Raw genomic sequence first — 24,506 nt, 5'->3', positions numbered from 1 at the left:
AAAAATTCGTCAAGATATTAATTCTGTTCTTCAACGGGGATGTCTAAACATGAGACAACGGGCTTCAAATGACCCGGGAGTACTTGAAGGACTACCTGAAACGAACGTGAATATGAAGCTTCAGACAGGTGACGATGCTACAATAAAAGCATTGGGTCTACATTGGGATTCAAAGAATGATTCCATCGTGTATACAGTTCATCCAATCCCGCTTATCAAAAAGGTCACCAAACGAATAGTCTCATCGGATCTCACAAAAATGTTTGATCCCTTGGGACTCGTTGGACCCGTTATCATGAAGGGGAAACTGATCATGCAACAATTATGGAAGGAGAAACTGGGCTGGGATGATCCAGTCCCTATCTCCATAAACACAGAGTGGAAAGCATATTTAGAACAACTCCCACTCCTCAACAACACACAGTTCAGAAGAAAAACGATTCTCGCCAATGCTACAGAGATTCAATTGCATGGGTTTTGTGACGCCAGTGACAAGGGGTATGAAGCGTACGGCTACCTGAGGACGCCCTACACAAACGAGACTCAGACGTACCTGCTCTGTGCGAAATCGAGGGTCGCCCCAATAAATAAAGAGGCGACTATCCCAAGACTCGAATTGCGCTTTACCTTATTGCTTGCTGAACTCATCGACACAATTAAAAATACGATCACCCAAAGAATAGATCGTACGATTCTTTGGTCAGACTTCATGATCGCGCTGCATTGGATAAATACATCTCCTCACAAACTCACAGTTTTTGTAGCTAATAGAGTGTCAGGATTTTGGAAAAATATCCTAATGCAGAATGGCGACACGTGAGAACCGACGACAACCCAGCCGATGACATTTCAAAAGGATGTACGCCAGAGGAATTTACGGATGACATCAAGTGGAAGCAAGGACCTATGTGGCTCAACACACCTGAAAAACAATGGCCAGAATCGAAACTCACAGTTCCAGCAGAAGTACCAGAGATACGGAAGGTCTATTGTCTCTTGAGTGTAGCACATTGCAAACTCCTACACAAATATTCATCTATTGGAAAGCCCAGGAGGATTATCGCTCTATGTTTACGATTGAAAACCAAGAGAAGAGGCCCAATGTCCGTCGAAGAACTCTGAGATGCAAATGATCGTATAATTAAACTTGTACAGGAAGAATGCTTCAGTGAAGATCTTAAAATATTAAGACGAGGAAATGAATTACCTCCCAAAGACAGATGGCTAGCAATAAGTCAATATCTAGATGCAAAGGGCTTAATACGAGTAGGAGGTCGGTTGAGGAATGCTAAGATACAATATTCTGAAAAACATCCACTCATCCTCCCAAAACGCCACCACATTGTCGATTTATTGATACAACGCGAGCATTTGGTCACATATCATGCAGGTGCCCAAACTACTCTGTACTCAGTAAGGAGGAATTATTGGATTTTGGACGCTCGCCAACGCGTAAGAGGCCAACCCGTAACTATAAACACCGCATCAGAGCCAAACCACTACCTACTGAGTATATTATGCGCGACTTACCTGCGGCCCGAGTGACCGAGGCTTGACCATTCTTGAACGTTGACGTCGACTATTGCGGACCCTTCTACATTAAAGAGAAGAAGTATCGCAACCGCACTAAAGTCAAGGTTTGAGTCTGTGTCTTCATGTGCCTCGTGGTTAAGGCAGTACATTTAGAAGTGGTGACCGATTTAACCATTGAAGGATTTATGGCAGCATTCAAGCGTTTCACTGCAAGACGAGGCAAACCCATGAATGTTTACTCTGACAAAGGCAAAAACTTTGTGGGAGCACGAAATGAACTCAAGGAATTGTACTCACTTCTACAATCCCAATCTCACAATGATATCATGCAAAATCATCTAGCAACTGAAGGCATCAAGCGGCATTTTATTCCACCCAGGGCTCCACACATGGGTGGTTTATGGGAAGCGTGTGTAAAATCATTCAAATACCACCTGTATCGAATCACAGATTGCCTCGTAACGCTCGAAGAGTTCAACACGCTGGTGATTGAGATAGAATCAATCTTGAACTCTCGTCCATTGACTCCTATATCCTCTGATTCTCATGACCCAACTGCACTATCCCCTGCTCATTTTTTGATAGGCGATTCATTGACTAGCGTACTAGAGACTACCTTCACTGACGTTCCAAGCACTCGTTTGTGTTCATGGGAAGTTATCCAGAAGAAGAGACAGGAATTCTGGAAGCGCTGGTACAAAGAGTATCTTAATGAATAAAATCGCAAAAACAAATGGACCCATGGACATCACAATATTTGAGAGGGAACATTGGTCATTCTACGTGAAGATAACGTACCTCCCAAGCAATAGATCTTGGAGCGAGTCATTGAGATCTATCCAGGGAGCGATGGAATCACACGAGCAGTAAGAGTGAAAACCTCCACTGGTGGATATGATAGAAATGTCCGCAAACTCACCGCGCTTCTTAATGAAAATGAAAAGGTAGATTCAGTGAATTAAAGTGAATAAAAAATAAGGACAGTTTAAAAAGACTCTAAGAAAAAGAAAATTCTAGAAGTTTAAGCTGTAAATGTTCCGTAGCTTAAGTTCATAACCAAATTCGAAATTCATAAATGAGAGTAAATGTCTTCAGTTAACTAATCCATCAAAACAAGTTTATTATAAAATAGCTAGCAGCTCTCAACGGGGTCAGGATATTGAGACCTCAGAAAAAAAAAACTTTTCGTTGCCATTCCAGAACCATAAATAATCGTAAATGTCCGACCGTACGTCCGATAATCCTCAAAATCTTCTTAAAATCATGTTTACATTTTTTCTATTTTATTGCACTTCCCTTAACTTTCGAGACGAAATGTGACGACCCTTCTGGTCATAAAACAATTGAGAAATTCCCCATACTTGGACTCAAGTGTCTGCGCAGGAGAGCAACAAAAATAGAGGATCCAGCAGAGGTACCAAATGCACATCCCTTCCCCCTGCAATCCTTGAAGCCAATAGTGTGAGGGATAATTACAATTTTAACCAATTGCAAGAGACTCCCCTTCCTCCGTTGAGAATAGTACGTTGTAGCCAATTAAGAAATAGAAATTAAACAGTTCCAAAACTTAACTGGAAGAGACAAGACTCCGCTCTGCCCATAATATCTCAGCTGTTAACAAGACCAGTAGCTCTGTTAAGTGTGCAATTAAATTGAAGTGAAATTATAAACAACAATAGTGACTCTGAACAATATAGAAAAACAATTTAGTGTTATTAAGTATTCATAGTGTAAATATTTTGAGATCAACTTTTGTAAAAATAAATTACGTGTACAGTGTACTAGTGCATGCCCACGTTCACTAAAACACCCCTATTGATCGTTGAGTTGGTTCACGTCCCACCTCAGCCGCCCATCCAACCGCCGTTCTAGTGTTAAGAATAGTTTTGGGCTTTACACCCCAAAAAGAATCGGTAAACACGCTGATCACGGAGGAAGCACGCGACAAAGACTTTAATGATATAAGTAATGTTCGTAATAAGCTCCAAAAAGTTAGCAAACCAGGGTCATCGGAGGGGGTCGGCGAATAGCTCAAAAATAGGGGCTTTTTAGGGGCTAATTTTCTGCAAGAAAAAAAAATTTCTGCTCAAATATTTTGGCTAAAAAACTCATTTTTCAATTCTGCACGTTAAGCTAGCAGACCAATGGGGTCGAATCGAGATAATTAGTGGCCCATGGTGGAGTACTAAATAGGGGCTAATTTTCTGCAAGAAAAAAAAATTTCTGCTCAAATATTTTGGCTAAAAAACTCATTTTTCAATTCTGCACGTTAAGCTAGCAGACCAATGGGGTCGAATCGAGATAATTAGTGGCCCATGGTGGAGTACTAAATAGGGGCTAATTTTCTGCAAGAAAAAAAAATTTCTGCTCAAATATTTTGGCTAAAAAACTCATTTTTCAATTCTGCACGTTAAGCTAGCAGACCAATGGGGTCGAATCGAGATAATTAGTGGCCCATGGTGGAGTACTAAATAGGGGCTAATTTTCTGCAAGAAAAAAAAATTTCTGCTCAAATATTTTGGCTAAAAAACTCATTTTTCAATTCTGCACGTTAAGCTAGCAGACCAATGGGGTCGAATCGAGATAATTAGTGGCCCATGGTGGAGTACTAAATAGGGGCTAATTTTCTGCACGAAAATAGTTCCATTTTTCCCGAATTTTTCCGCTATTTCCCAGGAGGTCAAAATGGGTCAGGTGAGGGTAGGGGTAAATCACGTACTTCGGACCCTAGAATCAGTGAATGCCTTCTAGGAAACATGGGCTTCAATTCAAAACTTGTCGCGAATTTTCTGCTCAGTTACTAAAGAGTCTAAGTCCTCACCGGCCCGAATGGGTCAATTCAAGATGGCTCCCTCGCACCACTCGATGGGTCGATACATTCAAAGAAATATGGGCTTCAATTTGAGCCCCATTAGAAATTTTCTGCTAGAATAATAAGGGCTTAAGTCCTCAATCACCGAAATGGGTTCATTCAAGATGGCTCCCTCCGGCCCCTCGACGAGTCAATACATTCAAGGGAATATGGGCTTCAATTTGGGCCTCATTAGAAATTTTCTGCTGGAATAATAAGGGCCTAAGTCCTCAATTACCGAAGTGCATCAATTCAAGATGGCTACCTCAGGCCTCTGCGATAGGTCACAACGTTCAAGGGATTATGGGCTTCAATTTGAACCCTATTAGAAATTTTCTGCTCCACTTTTAAGGGCCTTGGTCCCCCTAGGGCAAAATGGGTAAATTCAAGATGGCTTCCTCGAGCCCCTCGATGGGTCACTACATTCAAGGAAACATGGGCTTCAATTTGAACCCTATGAGAAATTTTCTGCTGAAATAATATGGGCTTCAATTTGAACTCTATTAGAAATTTCCTGCAGCATTATTAAGAGCTTTGATCCCCCCAGGGTTAAGCGGGTCAATTCAAAATGGCTCCCTTGAGCCCCTCGATGGGTCAGTACATTCAAGGAATATGGGCTTCAATTTAAATCCTGTTAGAAATTTTCTGTTACAATATCAAGGGCTTTGGTCCCCCCAGGGTTGAACGGATCAATTCAAGATGGCTCCCTCGGGCCTCTCCGATGGGTCAATACGTTCAAAGAAATATGGGCTTCTATTTGAGCCTCATTAGAAATTTTCTGCTGAAATAATATGGGCCTGAGTCCTCAATGATCGAAATGGGTCAATTCAAGAAGGCTCCCTCGGGCCCCTCGATGGGTCAATACCTTCGAGGAATTATGGGCTTCAATTTGAGCCCTATTAGAAATTTTCTGCTGCAATACTAAGGGCCTTGGTCCCGCCATGGTTAAACGGGTCAATTCAAAATGGCTCCCGCGAGCCCCTCGATGGATCAGTACATTCAAGGAANAAGATGGCTCCCTCGCACCACTCGATGGGTCGATACATTCAAAGAAATATGGGCTTCAATTTGAGCCCCATTAGAAATTTTCTGCTAGAATAATAAGGGCTTAAGTCCTCAATCACCGAAATGGGTTCATTCAAGATGGCTCCCTCCGGCCCCTCGACGAGTCAATACATTCAAGGGAATATGGGCTTCAATTTGGGCCTCATTAGAAATTTTCTGCTGGAATAATAAGGGCCTAAGTCCTCAATTACCGAAGTGCATCAATTCAAGATGGCTACCTCAGGCCTCTGCGATAGGTCACAACGTTCAAGGGATTATGGGCTTCAATTTGAACCCTATTAGAAATTTTCTGCTCCACTTTTAAGGGCCTTGGTCCCCCTAGGGCAAAATGGGTAAATTCAAGATGGCTTCCTCGAGCCCCTCGATGGGTCACTACATTCAAGGAAACATGGGCTTCAATTTGAACCCTATGAGAAATTTTCTGCTGAAATAATATGGGCTTCAATTTGAACTCTATTAGAAATTTCCTGCAGCATTATTAAGAGCTTTGATCCCCCCAGGGTTAAGCGGGTCAATTCAAAATGGCTCCCTTGAGCCCCTCGATGGGTCAGTACATTCAAGGAATATGGGCTTCAATTTAAATCCTGTTAGAAATTTTCTGTTACAATATCAAGGGCTTTGGTCCCCCCAGGGTTGAACGGATCAATTCAAGATGGCTCCCTCGGGCCTCTCCGATGGGTCAATACGTTCAAAGAAATATGGGCTTCTATTTGAGCCTCATTAGAAATTTTCTGCTGAAATAATATGGGCCTGAGTCCTCAATGATCGAAATGGGTCAATTCAAGAAGGCTCCCTCGGGCCCCTCGATGGGTCAATACCTTCGAGGAATTATGGGCTTCAATTTGAGCCCTATTAGAAATTTTCTGCTGCAATACTAAGGGCCTTGGTCCCGCCATGGTTAAACGGGTCAATTCAAAATGGCTCCCGCGAGCCCCTCGATGGATCAGTACATTCAAGGAATATGGGCTTCAATTTAAATCCTGTTAGAAATTTTCTGTTACAATATCAAGGGCTTTGGTCCCCCCAGGGTTAAACGGATCAATTCAAGATGGCTCCCTCGGGCCTCTCCGATGGGTCAATACGTTCAAAGAAATATGGGCTTCTATTTGAGCCTCATTAGAAATTTTCTGCTGAAATAATATGGGCCTGAGTCCTCAATGATCGAAATGGGTCAATTCAAGAAGGCTCCCTCGGGCCCCTCGATGGGTCAATACCTTCGAGGAATTATGGGCTTCAATTTGAGCCCTATTAGAAATTTTCTGCTGCAATACTAAGGGCCTTGGTCCCGCCATGGTTAAACGGGTCAATTCAAAATGGCTCCCGCGAGCCCCTCGATGGATCAGTACATTCAAGGAAATATGGGCTTCAATTTGAACTCTGTTAGAAACTTTCTGTTCCAATATCAAGGGCCTTGGTGCCCCCAGGGTTGAACGAGTCAATTCAAGATGGCTCCCTCGAGCCCCTCCATGGGTCAATACGTTCAAGGAATTATGGGCTTCTATTTGAGCCCTATTATAAATTTTCTGCAATACTATCAACGGCTTGGTCCTCCCAGGGTTGAACGGGTCAATTCAAGATGGCTTCCTCGGGCCTCTCCGAGGGGTCAATAGGGGGACCAAGGCCCTTAAAATTGGAGCAGAAAATTTCTAATAGGGTTCAAATTGAAGCCCATAATTCCTTGAACGTGAAGAGGCCTGAGGTAGCCATCTTGAATTGATGCATTTCGATAATTGAGGACTTAGGCCCTTATTATCCCAGCAGAAAATTTCTAATGAGGCCCAAATTGAAGCCCATATTCCCTTGAATGTATCGACCTGTCGAGGGGCCGGAGGGAGCCATCTTGAATTAACCCATTTCGGTGATTGAGGACTTAAGCCCTTATTATTCTAGCAGAAAATTTCTAATGGGGCTAAAATTGAAGCCTATATTTCTCTGAATGTATCGACCCATCGAGTGGTGCGAGGGAGCCATCTTGAATTGACCCATTCGGGCCGGTGAGGACTTAGACTCTTTAGTAAGAGCAGAAAATTCGCGACAAGTTTTGAATTGAAGCTCATGTTTCCTAGAAGGCATTCACGGATCCTAGGGTCCGAGGTACCTGATTTACCCCTACCCTCACCTGACCCATTTTGACCTCCTGGGAAATAGCGGAAAAATTCGGGAAAAATGGAATTATTTTCCAGCGGAAAANTATGGGCTTCAATTTAAATCCTGTTAGAAATTTTCTGTTACAATATCAAGGGCTTTGGTCCCCCCAGGGTTAAACGGATCAATTCAAGATGGCTCCCTCGGGCCTCTCCGATGGGTCAATACGTTCAAAGAAATATGGGCTTCTATTTGAGCCTCATTAGAAATTTTCTGCTGAAATAATATGGGCCTGAGTCCTCAATGATCGAAATGGGTCAATTCAAGAAGGCTCCCTCGGGCCCCTCGATGGGTCAATACCTTCGAGGAATTATGGGCTTCAATTTGAGCCCTATTAGAAATTTTCTACTGCAATACTAAGGGCCTTGGTCCCGCCATGGTTAAACGGGTCAATTCAAAATGGCTCCCGCGAGCCCCTCGATGGATCAGTACATTCAAGGAAATATGGGCTTCAATTTGAACTCTGTTAGAAACTTTCTGTTCCAATATCAAGGGCCTTGGTGCCCCCAGGGTTGAACGAGTCAATTCAAGATGGCTCCCTCGAGCCCCTCCATGGGTCAATACGTTCAAGGAATTATGGGCTTCTATTTGAGCCCTATTATAAATTTTCTGCAATACTATCAACGGCTTGGTCCTCCCAGGGTTGAACGGGTCAATTCAAGATGGCTTCCTCGGGCCTCTCCGAGGGGTCAATAGGGGGACCAAGGCCCTTAAAATTGGAGCAGAAAATTTCTAATAGGGTTCAAATTGAAGCCCATAATTCCTTGAACGTGAAGAGGCCTGAGGTAGCCATCTTGAATTGATGCATTTCGATAATTGAGGACTTAGGCCCTTATTATCCCAGCAGAAAATTTCTAATGAGGCCCAAATTGAAGCCCATATTCCCTTGAATGTATCGACCTGTCGAGGGGCCGGAGGGAGCCATCTTGAATTAACCCATTTCGGTGATTGAGGACTTAAGCCCTTATTATTCTAGCAGAAAATTTCTAATGGGGCTAAAATTGAAGCCTATATTTCTCTGAATGTATCGACCCATCGAGTGGTGCGAGGGAGCCATCTTGAATTGACCCATTCGGGCCGGTGAGGACTTAGACTCTTTAGTAAGAGCAGAAAATTCGCGACAAGTTTTGAATTGAAGCTCATGTTTCCTAGAAGGCATTCACGGATCCTAGGGTCCGAGGTACCTGATTTACCCCTACCCTCACCTGACCCATTTTGACCTCCTGGGAAATAGCGGAAAAATTCGGGAAAAATGGAATTATTTTCCAGCGGAAAATTAGCCCCTATTTAGTACTACACCATGGGCCACTAATTATCTCGATTCGACCCCATTGGTCTGCTTAACGTGCAGAATCGAAAAATGAGTTTTTTGGCCAATATATTTGAGCAGAAAATTTTTTTTTCTTGCAGAAAATTAGCCCCTAAAACGCCCCTATTTTTGAGCTATTCGCCGACCCCCTCCGATGACCCTGGTTTGCTAACTTTTTGGAGCTTTCGTAATAATGCTGTGATCTGACTATTTCGTACTTGAATATATGTTAATTTAAAATATATTGTTTAATTTGGTAAGCTCAAACGACTCATAGAGAGAACAAGATTGAAAATGACATGAAGTATTATAGTGGTATAACTTATTGACGTTTATTGAAAAAAAAGAAAGCAATCAAAGATTTCTTTCTATGATTGAGATTAAAAATTTTTCATATATTAAGCATAACTTAATTATTTAACTTGTTGTTAATCACCACTCAATGAAAAAAGAATTATAATAGTTTGTGACAAATGAAAAATTGTGATGATAAAATCCATTGAATTATTTATTCTATACTTCTTTCTTTCTTGCACTCTACTGTTAAAAAGTAAATGGAAATTTCATGAACAGTGTCATATTAATTTCCAGAAAAGTGTCATGGAATTCCATTTACGAGGAGAAAAATCATGAAATTTCACTGAGAATTCAATGGAATTGTTCATTTTCGAGTAGCAGGCAGACGAGAATTCGCAAACTGTATTAAATTTTTCAATCAAAACATGGATATCTAACACCAAATTGAGATAAATTGTTAATTAATTCAAAAATTTTATTCTTTTAATTCAACAAAAATTTACAGTTTCCATTGATCTTCTTATTCTCCTGCGAATTTTTTATGACCAAAAAATTCCTTGAAATTTCAGTGAAACTGTCACTTGACGAAATTCTCCAAGAAGTCCACTGCAAACTTTAAAGAAAATCTTTCACAGTGTCCTTCGAGAAATCGTATTGTGCATTTGATTCTCATAAAAAATAATGGAATATATGGTCATCAATTCATCTTTTCTTTCATTCCTTCTTTATTGAAAAAGTCGTAGGTGATAACTCGAATTGTAAATGAACATTCGAACATAGCAGATAGCTCAAACAAATGGAAAAAGTAAGGCAGTTTAATGAGTACAGAATCGCCTTGCGTCGGCTTTTCATGAAGTTCGCATAAAAAACGAAAGAGAATTGCAAACCATTCTTTGAGACATGACATGAATAAATAAGTTATGATTGTCCAAATGATTTAGGTAATAGGAAAATTGAATGATTCAACTTTTTTAATATAGCAGTTACTAAGGTTTATTGAAACACAGTTGAATACAACCAATAGCCAGAAATTTAAAATTACTGATCTGAGTAAAAAAAAAGCTGTGAATCAATATTTCATAACAGTAGAAAACAAAAATGATGATATTCACGTATAATATTATCTGAATCATCAATATGAATTTTAGATTCACAAAAAAACGATGGAGCAGAATTCATACTGTCATGTTAAATTTTAGTTTTTAATTTAGTGCGGAAAACATGAGGTGACATTATATTTCCAAACAAAACTGATATGAAGGTATCACTTGACCCCGAATACTACTCTGATTGGTTGAAATGAGAGAGGAGAAAATAATTTTAGGAATGCGAGAAATTCCTCGGAGTTTTCCAACAATTTTATAAAATTTCCAAGATTCTTGAACAAAAAAAAATTCATAAGAATTTTTGGATTTGATGGAAAATTTGGAAAAAATTCAGATGATTTATCAAAGGTTCAAGTTCATGGAATCGTCGAATGAAATTCTAAGAAAGATCATGAATGAAGAAAAAATACTTTGAATTAGGAAAAGAGCATAAGAATTGGTTACATAATTTATCGAGAAAAATAATAAAATGCTTTTGTTGGGGCATTAAAAGGAATGAAGGGGGAGGCTAAGCTTGTAAAAATTTGGGCTTTAAGAAATTCCATAATTATTGATTATTTGCTGTTGGTATAGAATTTCGATTATAATTATAATTAAAATCTTATTCAGTGAGCACATAAATTCAAAATGAGGGAATCTCTGATTGAAATATTGAAATTGAACAGGTAATGAACCGAGACACATGGTTGTTCTCATTCATCTTAACAATCAGTACCATAAGAAGAGCGATGAATAATTCATTTTGAAAAAAAAGTATAGTGAAAGGGCATCAACGTCGCGGCTGCACTCTGATTGGTTGAAATGAGAAAGGAGAAAATAATTTTTTTTAATTCGAGAAATTCGTCCAATTTTCTCAATAATTTTGCTGAGTTTCATAAGAAAAAAATTTATAAGAATTCTGAGTTTGATGGAAAAATTGTGAAAATTTCAGATGATTTAACAAAGTTTCTAATTCATGAAATCTTCGTATGAAATCATCAAGAAGATCATGAATAAGAGGAAGATACTGCGAATTAGTAAAAGGGCATCAGAATTGGTTAGAAAATTTTCTCAAAAAAATTATCCGATGCTTTTGAAGGGGAATGAAGGGGGAGGCAAAAACTGTAAAATTCTGGTTTATATGGAATTTCATATTTATTGTTTCACACTATGAATAGAACTTCGAGTTTAATTACAACTACAATCTTATTCAATAAGCACATAAATTCAAAATTAGTGAATCACTTATTGAAATATTGAAATTGAATAGGTCATGAACCGAGACACATCGTTCTCATTAATCTTAACACTCAGTACAATAAGAAGGACAATGTATAATTAATTTTGAAATGAATCAAAAAGAAAAAAAAGAAAAAGAATAGTGAAAAGGCATCAACGTCGTGGCTGCACTTTGATTGGTTGAAATGAGAAAGAAGAAAATAATTTTAAAAATTCGAGAAATTCGTCGAATTTTCTCAACAATTTTGCTGAATTTTAGAGTTTCATAAGAAAAAATCTAAGAATTCTGTTTTATGGAAAAATTGTGAAAATTTCAGATGATTTAACAAAGTTTGTAATTCATGAAATCTTCGTATGAAATTATCAAGAACATCATGAATAAAAACAAGTACTCCAAATTAGTAAAAGGGCATTAGAATTGGTTAGAGAATTTTCTCAAAAAAAGATTGAATGCTTTTGAAAAGGTATGCAGGGGAATAAAGCGGGAGGCAAAAACTGGAAAATTCTGGGCTATATGAAATTTTATGAGTATTGTTTTACACTCTGAATGGAATTTCGATTTTAATTACAATTCAAATCGAAAAAGTATCAGATCTTATTCAGTAAGCATAGAACTTCAGAAGTAGGGAATTAATTATTAAAATACTGAAATTGAACAGGCTATGAACCGAGATACATTGTTTTCATTAATCTTGATACTCAGTTAGTACGATAAAAACGCTGCTGAATAATTAATTTTTGAAAAACAAAAAATTGAAAAGAAAAAAAAGAGGAAAAGGCACAATAAAAGGGCATGGACGTCGCGGCCGCTTGTAAAAAAAAGGAGAAAGGAAATCGATCTCGATATATCTCGAAAATCTCGAATCACTGTCACCGTAAGACTGAAACCGAAGCGCCACTAAGTGAGGAGATGAGAAGGCGCGTGCGTAGCGCGCGACCGGTCTCGTTGAATAAAAAAGAACATAATTTTATGGTAGATGACTTCTTACGTCATACATATTCGAAAATCATTGATAGAATGACGATGTTTCATTTTTTGACAAAAACTATTTTCACGTAAATTGCTCTATGCCAAAATATATTGAATCGATCCGCCCAAAATTTTGTACACTAGTGTAACTCAATAGTATTAACTATTACCCAAAATTTTGCATTGTATTTCCACCTTCTACGTTTATTGTGGAACGTTAAATCAACTCTGAGATGAAAAAATTAGAAAAACGTGAATATCTCGAAAACCTTGTATGAATGGGTATCCAGATTTTGATTGATCTCGATAGTGGACATCGAGACGAATATTTTGAAAAAAAAAATTTTTTCAATCCAACCAGTAGTTGAGGAGATATTGAGCAAAACATATCTTCGAAAAAAGTTAAATATCTCCTAAACTACTCGTCCGATTCCACCTTTCCACAATATTAGCCAGTAGGACCATAAGAGTTGCAATTGTACCAAATGTCAGCTTTCTATCTCAATTTTTTCGACCGTTATCGCGTGTACACCGATTTTATAACAAAATCAAAAATGCTGATTGCTACTAAGTTATCCCTGGTTAGGTAGAAATATCAAGGGACGCGGTAGCGTCCTGATTGTCAAGAACGGGACCGCTGCTGCCATATTATACGCGAGTCAACTTCCCCTTCCACCCATCAAAAATTTTAATAATTATTTTTCTCGCATATGCCTCACATGAGGATATTCTGGAGTTGAGAAATAGTTTCCTCGATTACCTCACTCATTATAATAATTTTTTCCGACGCCCGCAATCAATAATAGTTGTAGAAAACTAATTTTCAATAATTTATTCCCTTGGATTTTCCTCAATTCATTTCTCCCGATCCGTTAAGCGGAAATTTTAGCGGCTAAGTTGGTAGCACCGATTTCGGGAATCAGCTGTATTGGATAATGTCAGGCTCGAATTCAAAAGCGATTGGCTGATCGAGCCCGCCCTACACTCGACATAAACACCGGAGTTTGTGAATTACACGGAATTACTGTCGGTGGATGAACTAAACAGTGAACTAAGAACAGTTTCTTCAAAAACTGATGGATAATAGCAGTGAAAAATTGTAAATACATTCGTCGGGCCCATGAGTTTAATTAATTTGAATCCTCGTTGGTGAATTAATTTGTATGAAAACAACAATCTAACCTCCANGAATTGGAAATACATTCGTCGGGCCCATGAGTTTAATTAATTTGAATCCACGTTGGTGAATTAATTTGTATGAAAACAACAATCTAACCTCCAAACTAGAAATGATTCTTTAATAATATTGTAGGTGCAATGAAAAAAAAAACGAAAAATAGGAATTTCTGACAGGAAATACCCCCGATCGTGAGTGGGAGTTATTAAATTTGGCACAAGTTGTATTATAAATACAATATATCAATAAAAATCAGAACAATGCGTGGAAAAAAAAAGTTACTTTCAATTCCAAAAAACTGTTAATTTATGATATGTTAAAAATTATTCTTCGGTTTACGGAAATGGACAAAGTGTCTATCGAAATGTTTAAAATCTTCCCACAAAAATAAAAACCATTTTTTGTTGCCAATACAATCCTGAAAAAAAATTCCAACCATGGTTTGATTGATAGTAATTCTGGAGTCGGGAGGATGTCTTCACAAAAAATGTGTGAAATCTGCTCAAAAAAACAAAAACAAAACTTCTTTGTTAAAAAACAAATCGCCAAGAACGGGAATTGTTTTATAAACAAAAAGTGGTGAAATCAGGAAAAAAGCTATTGCCAAGTACTGACAAGTAGAAGCTGGAACTCAAAAATACAAATAAAGAAATCAAATAGACAATGAAAATTATGAAAATAACAAAATCGAGTTGATAAAAATTCCGAAACAACCTACTTGGCGTGATTCGTCTTCACTCGAATCACATGCCGAGTGGGTTGACTCGGAATTTTTATCAACTCGATTTTGTTATTTTCATAATTTTCATTGTCTATTTGATTTCTTTATTTGTATTTTTGAGTTCCAGCTTCCACTTGTCAGTACTTGGCAATAGCTTTTTTCCTGATTTCACCACTTTTTGTTTATAAAACAATTCCCGTTCTTGGCGATTTGTTTTTTAACAAAAAAGTTTTTTTTTGTTTTTTTGATTACAACTTACAACAATATTCAAATATTTAATATTTAAGTCGAAAAAATTCAATTCAGTCGCGTACTTTTTGAGATATTGACAAATAGTATATTTCGTAACGAGTGCAAAAAAGTGTTTTTTGGCGAGTAGGAGGTTTATATCACGAGCCGAAGGCGAGTGATATAATCCCACGAGCATTAAATCGATCGTATGATTTAGGAGATATTTGCAAAAAACGATTTTGAGGAATCGCTAGATCTCAGGATCCGCTAAATCAATCAAGCGGAAATTTAGCACAAATTTAAGTTTCAGTAGCACAAATTAGCAGCCAAAATTTTAGAGCTTTTGCATTAATCATTTCCGAGTTATGGAAACTGTTCTGGACATACGAACACTGAGAAAAAAAATGCTTTTGCCAAGTATATTTTCTTGCCACAAGTAAATGTATATAAATATCTGTATAAGACATGAGTAAATTTTCTTGTAGTTAGTAAATATACTTGGCAACAGTCATTTTTTCCTCAGTGAACCCACATGTGTACGCACATACATACATTTTTCAAGAACATCATTTCGTCATATTTCATGATATTTCCAGAGATGTCCACTGAAAATTAAGAAATCTAAGAAAATCACAATTACACAGCTTTCATTCAGAAGCGCAAATTGAAAAAATTTCCGAAATTACTCATCAAACACTTGTGGTACCTGAAAAAAGCAGTATTACCCTTCTTAATATGGACTTCGAAGCCGCTCGTCTATCTCGCAAATACCCATCGTGCAACGGCAACATCTACCCACGCATCCATCCATCTACATTTATTGAGACCACATTTCATTGAAAAGAAAAATTCGTAACTTGGAAAAGTTCGGATAAACTCGGAATGTGGCTGCTGTAAAAAACTATTTAAGCAATAAAGGTCAATAATTTTACGATGACAGTTGCGAGGATAGACACACGTGTACTGGGACGTTTGATACGTCTGTTTCAATACCCTGCAATGCTCTCCTCTCATTCCATTCATTCTTGACATCATTCACACGATGGCCATGAAAAGGCGGAACGGCGGAGGTGATCAAGGAACTTTGAAACAAAGCAATTCACCTTTTACATTTATGTTTTTTTGCAACCATTTTTTTCTTCTAGTCAATCCTCTCTAACCTCCATTCATTGTAGTGATGAATAATAAAATTTCAAAGAAGGGTAACAGAGATATCTAAATAAATACGAATCAATGTGGAATGATTTGATGAGAATTTGGAGAGTCAATTCGGAGAATTTGGAATACCTGATGAAGTTTCATATTTTTGAAATATGGACCACCAAGCTAGAAACAATTTTGAGTGTCGAGATAAGCGCGTACTACAGGATGTCCGACAACTAGGTTAAGCACGCGGCTGACACTTTCCGAACAAGAATAGTTGGTAGATTTTTATTACTGATAAAAAATGTAAATAAAGACACTCACCTTGTCAAGACACTTGAGTTCCTCAATCGGGTAAACCGTTTTTTCACAACGCGCACACGTCTTGTTCATTCTTATTGAAAATGTTATTGTTTTCACTGATTTATCTCTTGGTCACTCCTCCACGTCAACAGTCCACTGTAGCAACTAAGTGCACATTTGGCTTTAAGCACTGAGCGGATTCAATTTCAAGTGGCGAAAGATAAATTTTAGAATAATTTAGGTTGGAAGATTGAGTTCTGTTTGGATTTTCAGAACTTGTTAGAGTGAAGACGCAAGCTACTGATTACTATCTCGATGAACTAAGAGAGGGGACAAATATACTTAAGCGCGTAGCTCGCACTGGTGTCGTCAGGGAGAAAGAAATCTGAAGGGCAAAGCTAGTGAGCAAACCTGAAACCACGTTTTGCCGACAGGCACTACCACTGGCGCTGCTGTTGCAGCGATATAGCTGGAGAAGTAGGGTTGGACAGATAGATGGAAACGAGAATTTTCTACCAAAACAGTTAAATAACCGGTAAGTTCCATTAACAATTTTTAATACGTAAATTATCTATAGAACACCTCCCTCCCATATGTACCTCAACTAAGCTTCCTTACTGAGGCTCATTAGATTTCCTATGGGAGCGAATCCGCCAATTTTGTATATGGAAAATTACTTCTAATTTTTACGTTTTTGCTTCGGAATGGAATCATTAGATTCGTCGGATTTTGACATTCTCCAATTGAGCCTGGAAATGATGTAGAATGGTATGAAACGTGATGAAATGATGTTTTTAGAAAATGTCTGTATGTACTTAGTCTGTATGTCTTTTCAGAAAATATAACATTAATACGGTGAAATTTATTAATAAACATATGAAATTTTTGGCCTATAATAGATACTATTGAGCACAACTTCGGTGCAAAGTTTCAGCCCGATCGGTCCAGTAGCTCCTGAGATATTCCACTTTTTGTATAAAACTATTTTGGTCAATATCTCGAAAACTACTCGACCGCTTTCCAATTTTTTTTTCAAAATGCTACTCTCAATTTCTTTTATATGGATCAATTAAAATATATATACCCGTTCATACAAAGTTGTCGGGATATTCGATTTTTTCTTTAACTTCCTTGTTCGCACGATAAATGGAGCAAAAATTGAGATAGAAGTTTGAAATTCAATGGGATTGCAGCTCTTATAACACCAAAGATTGGTATTTCAGCTGGGCGATATCGGTCCAGGAGTTCTTGAGATATTCCACTTTTTGTTTGCTTCCGAATGGAAGCTTTAAAAACCCAATTTTTTTCGATTCACTAATTTTGCTTGGACATGACTCAGGGTGGTCTGAAACGTCGAAATATGATGTTTTTTAGACGCTGTCTGTATGTATGTGTGTGCATATGTGTGTATGTTTGTCCAGAAGTGTGTTAATAAATCCGGAAAAGTAATTACAAAAAAGCTGAAATTTTGGCTCATCGTTGGAACTAATGAAACAAATCTGTGCAAAATTTCAGCCCAATCAGTTGAGTAGTTCCTGAGATATAGCGAATTCTGAAAAATCGTTTTTTGCAAATATCTCCGGAATGACTGGACCAATTTCTTTCTTTTTTTTTTAAATATTTGTCACGATAATACCTATCTCGAGCCATGGAAATTTAATCACCCCGTTATCGAAAATTGAGTTTTATTGTCAATTTTGCTTCCGCATGGAAGCTCTGTAATCGTCTGATTTCCACAATCTCTAATTTTCATTGGAAATGATGTAGAATGGTCTGAAACGTAAAAATACGAAGTTTGGTGACCATGTCTGTATGTGAATATGTCCACCGCCACCTTCCCAATGGCCAATTTTAGAAAATTGAGTAATTATGTGGCTAAAATAATTCAAAAAACTTTGGAAGTTTGTCTTTGTCAGGTCTTAATGAGGACTAACTCTGTGCATAATTTCAGCCCGATCGGTCAAGTAGTTTTTAAGATAAAGCGATTCGTTTATAAATCGTTTTTCACGAATATCTTTAAGGGGTAACGGAACTCGTCGCACGCAGAGGTTAGGGGTCCCCCCTATCGGTATTGCAGGTTCCCGTGGTTTTTTGGATTTTGTACGTGAAAAGTACAAAATCCCATGAAATATAAATAAATGGATATAAATAAATAATGGTACGGAAACATTCTACCATGCTCATAGATACTACTGATAGCCACATACACCCGAAATTGTCATAAAAACATATAACATTTGGATTCGTTAAAAATCCAACGGCTATAGCAGTGACATGCAAGGAAAGGGATTTCCACTGAACTTATTTCTCCATTTCTGCACTAATTACAGTGCTAAAAATAATGAAATTTGCCAATAAATAGTGCTGAGCCGAAAATCATGCAAATTATCATAAAAATTTATGATAGTTCGATTGTTGGACATCCAACAGCTGTCTTTGCAACATCAGCAAAGTCCAACGGCTCTGGCACTATCAGAGTGAGAGCAATAAATGAAAGGAACAAATAAACAGTGACAGAAGCCGTGCTGAAAATTGGAAAAAATGTCACAAAGTGACAGCTGCTACATCCGAGATGTCCAATAGCTCTGCCATCGTTGAGCAAGCATATTGGTGCAATTTATCATTTTTTCACTCGTGAGAGCGAAAAAATATGATAAATTAAACGACTAAACGGTGGCAGGAGCCAAAAAAATATAAAGAATGTCACAAAGTGACAGTTAGCACACCAAAGATGTCCAATAGCTCTGCCATCGTTAAGCAAGCATATTTGTTCAATTTATAATTTTTTCACGCATGAGAGCGAAAAAATATAATAAATTGAACAAATAAACGGTGGCAGGAGCCAAAAAAATATAAAGAATGTCACAAAGTGACAGTTAGCACACCAAAGATGTCCAATAGCTCTGCCATCGTTAAGCAAGCATATTTGTTCAATTTATAATTTTTTCACGCATGAGAGCGAAAAAATATAATAAATTGAACAAATAAACGGTGGCAGGAGCCAAAAAAATATAAAGAATGTCACAAAGTGACAGTTAGCACACCAAAGATGTCCAATAGCTCTGCCATCGTTAAGCAAGCATATTTGTTCAATTTATAATTTTTTCACGCATGAGAGCGAAAAAATATAATAAATTGAACAAATAAACGGTGGCAGGAGCCAAAAAAATATAAAGAATGTCACAAAGTGACCGTTGGCATACCAAAGATGTCCAACAGCTCTGCCACCGTTCAGCAAGCATATTTGTCCAATTTATCATTTTTTCAGTCATGAGAGTGAACAAATAAGATAACTTAAACAAATAAACGGTGGCAGGAGCCAAAAAGAAAATATAAATAATGTTACAAAGTGACAGTTGGCACACCAAAGATGTCCAACAGTTCTGCCACCATTGAGCAAGCATGGAAAGAGTGGAAAGAGTGGAAAATTACGAGAAGAAAGATGATTAAAAAAGAGAAAAACACTTTTACCGACTTTTGATTTTGTTTTATTGAACAAATGGATTGTGGGGGAGGGGGCATGGGGAACGGCGATGGCAGCAGTGGCCATACTGTTGGTGGTACCATCAAGGGCTGGATGGCTTGGTGTCACGAACATTGGTGGCCAGTGATACGTGGATGAGTAGACCTCACTCTGCTTCTCCTTATTCCTCAGAGTCTGCAAAAAAAAGGTCGATGTTAGGCTATGATTATTGAGAAATATCAATAATATTACCTTTTCCAGATGGGCAATTCTTTTCTTCATTGCGCAAGTCTCCCGCTGCTTGTTTCGGAAGTATTCCTTCCTTTCTTGGGTGCTCTTCCGTCATTCCCTTATTACTTGCGGAGTTGATGTGGGCGCAATCTCTGATTGCCGAGTGATGATGTCCTTCCGTAATGGCCTGGGCCTGGGTGCTGAAAACAGAAGACAATCAAAATAGTATGGGGGCAGATATTTATTGTGCATGTACTTACCAATCAAATTTATGCTTCTGGATGTCGAACACACTTCGCGTCCTTTCTCTTCTTTGGTCATGTTGTCGTGCCTTGTCGTGTCTCTTGTGGATATCTCTGGTTGCGGAGTGATGTCCATTGGTAATCTCCTGGGCCTGGGTGCTAAAAGAGGAAGAAAATAAAAACAGTGAGGAAGAAATTTATCCCGATTATACTTATGACAGACATTAATTAGATTAAATATTTATGTTGAAATATTTATACCCACCAACCGAATTAATTTTTTTAGACGTTGAACATACTACGCGTCCTTACTCCGCTTGGATATTCACCACTTTCATCGTGATGTTTATATCTGCAAAATAAATCACAACGTAGTGTATACGCTATACCACCTTTCTGTGGACATGAAAAGGACGGCAGGATTTGATGATCGGCATTTATGTTTTCGGAGTTGGAGAATCCGAATTTCTTGGTGTTTTTGCGATCCCATTGAGCAATTATTAATTATAAACAATTTTACCTCAATTTTTTATTTAAAAAAATGATTTTTAATGCAAACCATGAAACACAGAAAAATATTCCAAATGGTAGTTGTTCGCCTTTTTCATACGAACAAAACGCGTTTTGATTTATCGAAATCGACCCAGTCTTTCGCGCGCTATCCACTAATTAGGGGGTGTTTTTAATGAACAAATGATTTTTTATGAAAACGATGAGAGATATCGGAAAACGTCTCGAATAAAAGTTGTTCATCTTTTCAATACGAACAAAACACCCTTTAATTTATCGAAATCGACCCAGTCTTTCGCGCGCTATCCACTAATTAGGGGTTTTTTTTAATGAACAAATGATTTTTTATGAAAACGACAAGAGATATCGGAGAAGGTTTCGAATAAGAGTTGTTCGTCTTTTCAATACAAACAATCATGAGAATTTTTTTAAGTGAAAAATGAAGTGAAAATGGATTGAGTAATTGAGAAATACCGCAGGCGAAGTTAGTCAGATAGAGTTCTGGTTGAGCATGCAAAGCTGCGCGTTTTCCTCGTCCGGCTTTACTCGTATAATCAGCTCCTGTCTAATGATGCACTGTCGATAGACATTGAAGGACATTGAAATCGTAATGAGAAGCAACTATGTGAAGAGGGACGATTTTCTTCGTTGCTCCGGAATCAACAGTTATCCAAAGTTGCTGTGATGGAAAAAAAATTACTTATGGGAAAATATAATAAAATTCGTCATTTTCCTTTATTCCACTTGGTTTAAAGGAGGGATGACGATAAAGTGCGAGGTCAAATACGTCAGTGTCATAAGAGGAAATTAAAATTTTCTTTCGATCGTTCATTGCTGCGTGTGTCACATGTACCATGATTCGTACGTCAGCAAAAACTGATTTCCAAATCAGCATGAAATTTTTAAACCTTGAAAATTGCAACAATTTTCAAAAAATGTGATTTTTTAATNGATTCGTACGTCAGCAAAAACTGATTTCCAAATCAGCATGAAATTTTTAAACCTTGAAAATTGCAACAATTTTCAAAAAATGTGATTTTTTAATGATTTTGTTACGTCCCTACCTTGGCCACCTAATGGCGCTATACCAAATTTTTCAATTTTTACCTTATTGACTGTCGAGTCTTACCAACAATTAGTATATAAGGCCCAATATTCAAATAACTAAATTTTCCCAATTTAAATGAAATAAGAGTATTATCAAATTACAACTAGAAAATAACATTCAAGTGTCCAGACCACATTTTTTCCCGAGAAACACTAAAAATTCCATTCCCACGTTACAAACGAAACCGAAAAACAGACGGATGCACACGTGCATCATAAACTTTCCAAAAAACATAAAATAGTAAAATATAAATCTGTAAGAAGAGTACTTTTATCCTGAAATTGTAAACCGAACACGGCGAACTCAAGAAGTTTGAAAATCATAAGTGTCAAGTGACATTTCCCAAATTCTAACGTTCCGAGAGAACAGAATTTTCTCAAGAGTAAAAACGCAGCTGCACTTTTAATGACCAAAAATCCAATCACGACCTTCGAGGCTCCCCGCTTGACCCAAAAAACCAACCGGCCCGCCTCTCTCCTCTCCACATCCCTAATCAACCAATCCTAACCTCTGAAAGTAGAGCATGAACACCCATGCGTGACCACTAAGCAGCCCTTCGATATTCAAAATCATCCGAGTAACTTCACTTCACTAACCTGCGGCAAAGTAGCAAGTCCTACTTTCAATTTTAGTTCCAAAGGGAAAGTTCAACATATATTTGAAACACAAAGTGAAATAATACAAGTCTCAGTGAATACTCTAACTCAAAACATTCAAATCCTAATTCAAAGTGTTCGGGACTCAATCACAAGTGTCTATAAACCAATAGAAGTCAAACCGTATATTAATCTAAAGCCAATTATAAACATTTTAAACCAATAAGAAACTCGACAGTGAAACCAGCGTAAAACAGACTAAGCGTCATTTGTTATTGAATAAATACAGTTTAAACAAATATTTGTTTTTCCAAATCGTGTCTTGATTGGTCAACTGCGCGTAGTAGTTGATTGGAAGAACCTACCTAAAGAATAGCTTCCCTCAACATCAGGAGTTACCGACCGAAGGGATTAAATCAATTTCCCACAATTCAAATTAAACTAATCTCGGTGAACCAACAAGGGTAATCCAGTTGGGACGTAACAATTTCATTAGAAAGCCACGGATTGCCAATTTTTCTGTAAATATCTCGGAAATCCGTGCGTCTAGAACAAATTCTTAGAAGGTCTTTCTTTGTAGTCCACAAAATTCTGTAGATAAAATATCTTTTGACATTTAAAAAAATTTTCGAACATTATTAATTCATTTATTAGTTCCAATGAAATGGTAATCCCGACAGATTCACACTATCTTCTCTACCCGTGATCTTTCTTATTCGGGTGACAATACCTTGTCCTCAATAATTCCCATGTTTTTGACAGATTGAACCATCAATGTTTACAATTTTTTTTCCACCCCAATTTGGAACTAAATTCAAGCATCTATGTGTAACGTACTTCCGACATCAGCCGTTTTCATAAATGAAATCTCCAGCGATAAGGCAATATTCGGGCCATTGTCATGTATAGCGAATGTTTAGCGAACGTAGCGAATGTATAGCGAACGTTTGCGAAACAAAGAAGGGAAAGAGGAAAATATTTCCCCTTTTTTTCTCATCCAAACTGTTGAGTGCAATAAAACTCAAAGGCCAGATGTTTGCAACCCGGGTTTGTCGAGCAAACCCAAAGTAAGAGAGGGACGAAGGGAGGGCCCTAACTCAGCGGTCAAGTTTCGTTCTCCCTCTCCCTCTTTGCCGACATCGCCCCTCTGTACAACTGAAATGAATATGAAAATGAATATGAAATAATTTATTGATGTTTGACCTTCTCAACTTGAAAACAAGACAAAATTTATTATTTGTTGAGAATTTTTCATCTCCGAATATATGCGAATAAAGTTGTTTTATCTTATCCGCAGGTATAATTTAGTTACAACCTTGTTCTTATCTTTATCCTTGATCTCATCCTTATTTTTGTCCTTATCACTACAGCTAATCTCCAGACGCATTTTTATCAACAATATTGAACGCGCAGGATAATTTGTAGAAAATGAAATATGCATTATTCAATTTTCAGTCGATATTTTCAATTGTCTTATGCCATTTTTTCCAATTTTGATCGATAACGTTTTAACCCTTCAGAACTCGCGTTCAGCCGCCGACATTAGTTACTCGTGTTGTTAGCGTTGCGCCGCCCGTGCTTTAAGTAACGCAGCGTTGTCACGTTCATAGGTGTGAGTCTAGCGTGCGGTTAGCGGATGAAGGCAACAGAGCGATTGTAAATTTCGCACACTCCTTTGCTCGCACTGGGCGGCGTGGCGCCGCTTTTCCATATGAGCCTCGACAAATTATTATTTTTTGTAGCCTTGATGGATTTTCAGGGTATAAGAAGCCCACTAGTCCATTCTAAATGATTCAAACTAGGCATTCCAATTTTTTCAATTTTTGCAAAGCTCGGTTCTTCAAGCTACAAATGTAAATCTAAAAAAGGCAGCGCGACGGTCACAGCGCGAGTTCTGAAGAGTGAAACTAAGTTCAACAGAATGATAATATAAGTTCTACAAAATTTCCTAGGAATTTACGGGGTTATTTCTCGAATTTCACTCTTCAGGCCCCGCCGAGGGTGAGGCTTGTCTCTCTATACAGGGTGTTTCAGAAGTACATGTACATCTGAACACCCTAGGATCAGGGGGTGATTCTGAGCAGACAAGTCCTCTTGCACTTTTTCATCAGACTCACCCCTAAAAAGTTATTGGCAATTAAGGNCAGAATGATAATATAAGTTCTACAAAATTTCCTAGGAATTTACGGGGTTATTTCTCGAATTTCACTCTTCAGGCCCCGCCGAGGGTGAGGCTTGTCTCTCTATACAGGGTGTTTCAGAAGTACATGTACATCTGAACACCCTA

The 24,506-nt window shown here is 37.9% G+C and overlaps 1 protein-coding gene across 1 annotated transcript; it reads left to right on the top strand.

The window, feature by feature from the left end:
• Positions 1–112: 112 nt before the first annotated feature.
• Positions 113–16,458, top strand: LOC107046416. The gene is made up of 4 exons (XM_015269027.1): positions 113–686; positions 806–984; positions 1,156–1,273; positions 16,343–16,458. The coding sequence occupies exons 1-4, from the start codon at positions 113–115 to the stop codon at positions 16,456–16,458; spliced, it is 987 nt and encodes a 328-aa protein (XP_015124513.1).
• Positions 16,459–24,506: the final 8,048 nt, after the last annotated feature.

The sequence above is a fragment of the Diachasma alloeum genome, unplaced genomic scaffold (genome assembly GCF_001412515.2).
Source record: "Diachasma alloeum isolate Michigan unplaced genomic scaffold, Dall2.0 Dall_scaffold_01365, whole genome shotgun sequence".
NCBI classification, from domain to species: Eukaryota; Metazoa; Arthropoda; class Insecta; order Hymenoptera; family Braconidae; genus Diachasma; species Diachasma alloeum.
This window is presented reverse-complemented; position numbering and strand designations above follow the sequence as displayed.

Coding starts and splice junctions, on each gene's coding strand:
- LOC107046416 (XM_015269027.1), top strand. CDS start 113: ATGAAGCTTCAGACAGGTGACGATGCTACAATAAAAGCATTGGGTCTA. Junction 687..805: donor GATCACCCAAAGAATAGATC/GTACGATTCTTT, acceptor ATCCTAATGCAG/AATGGCGACACGTGAGAACC. Junction 985..1,155: donor AAGTACCAGAGATACGGAAG/GTCTATTGTCTC, acceptor AAACTTGTACAG/GAAGAATGCTTCAGTGAAGA.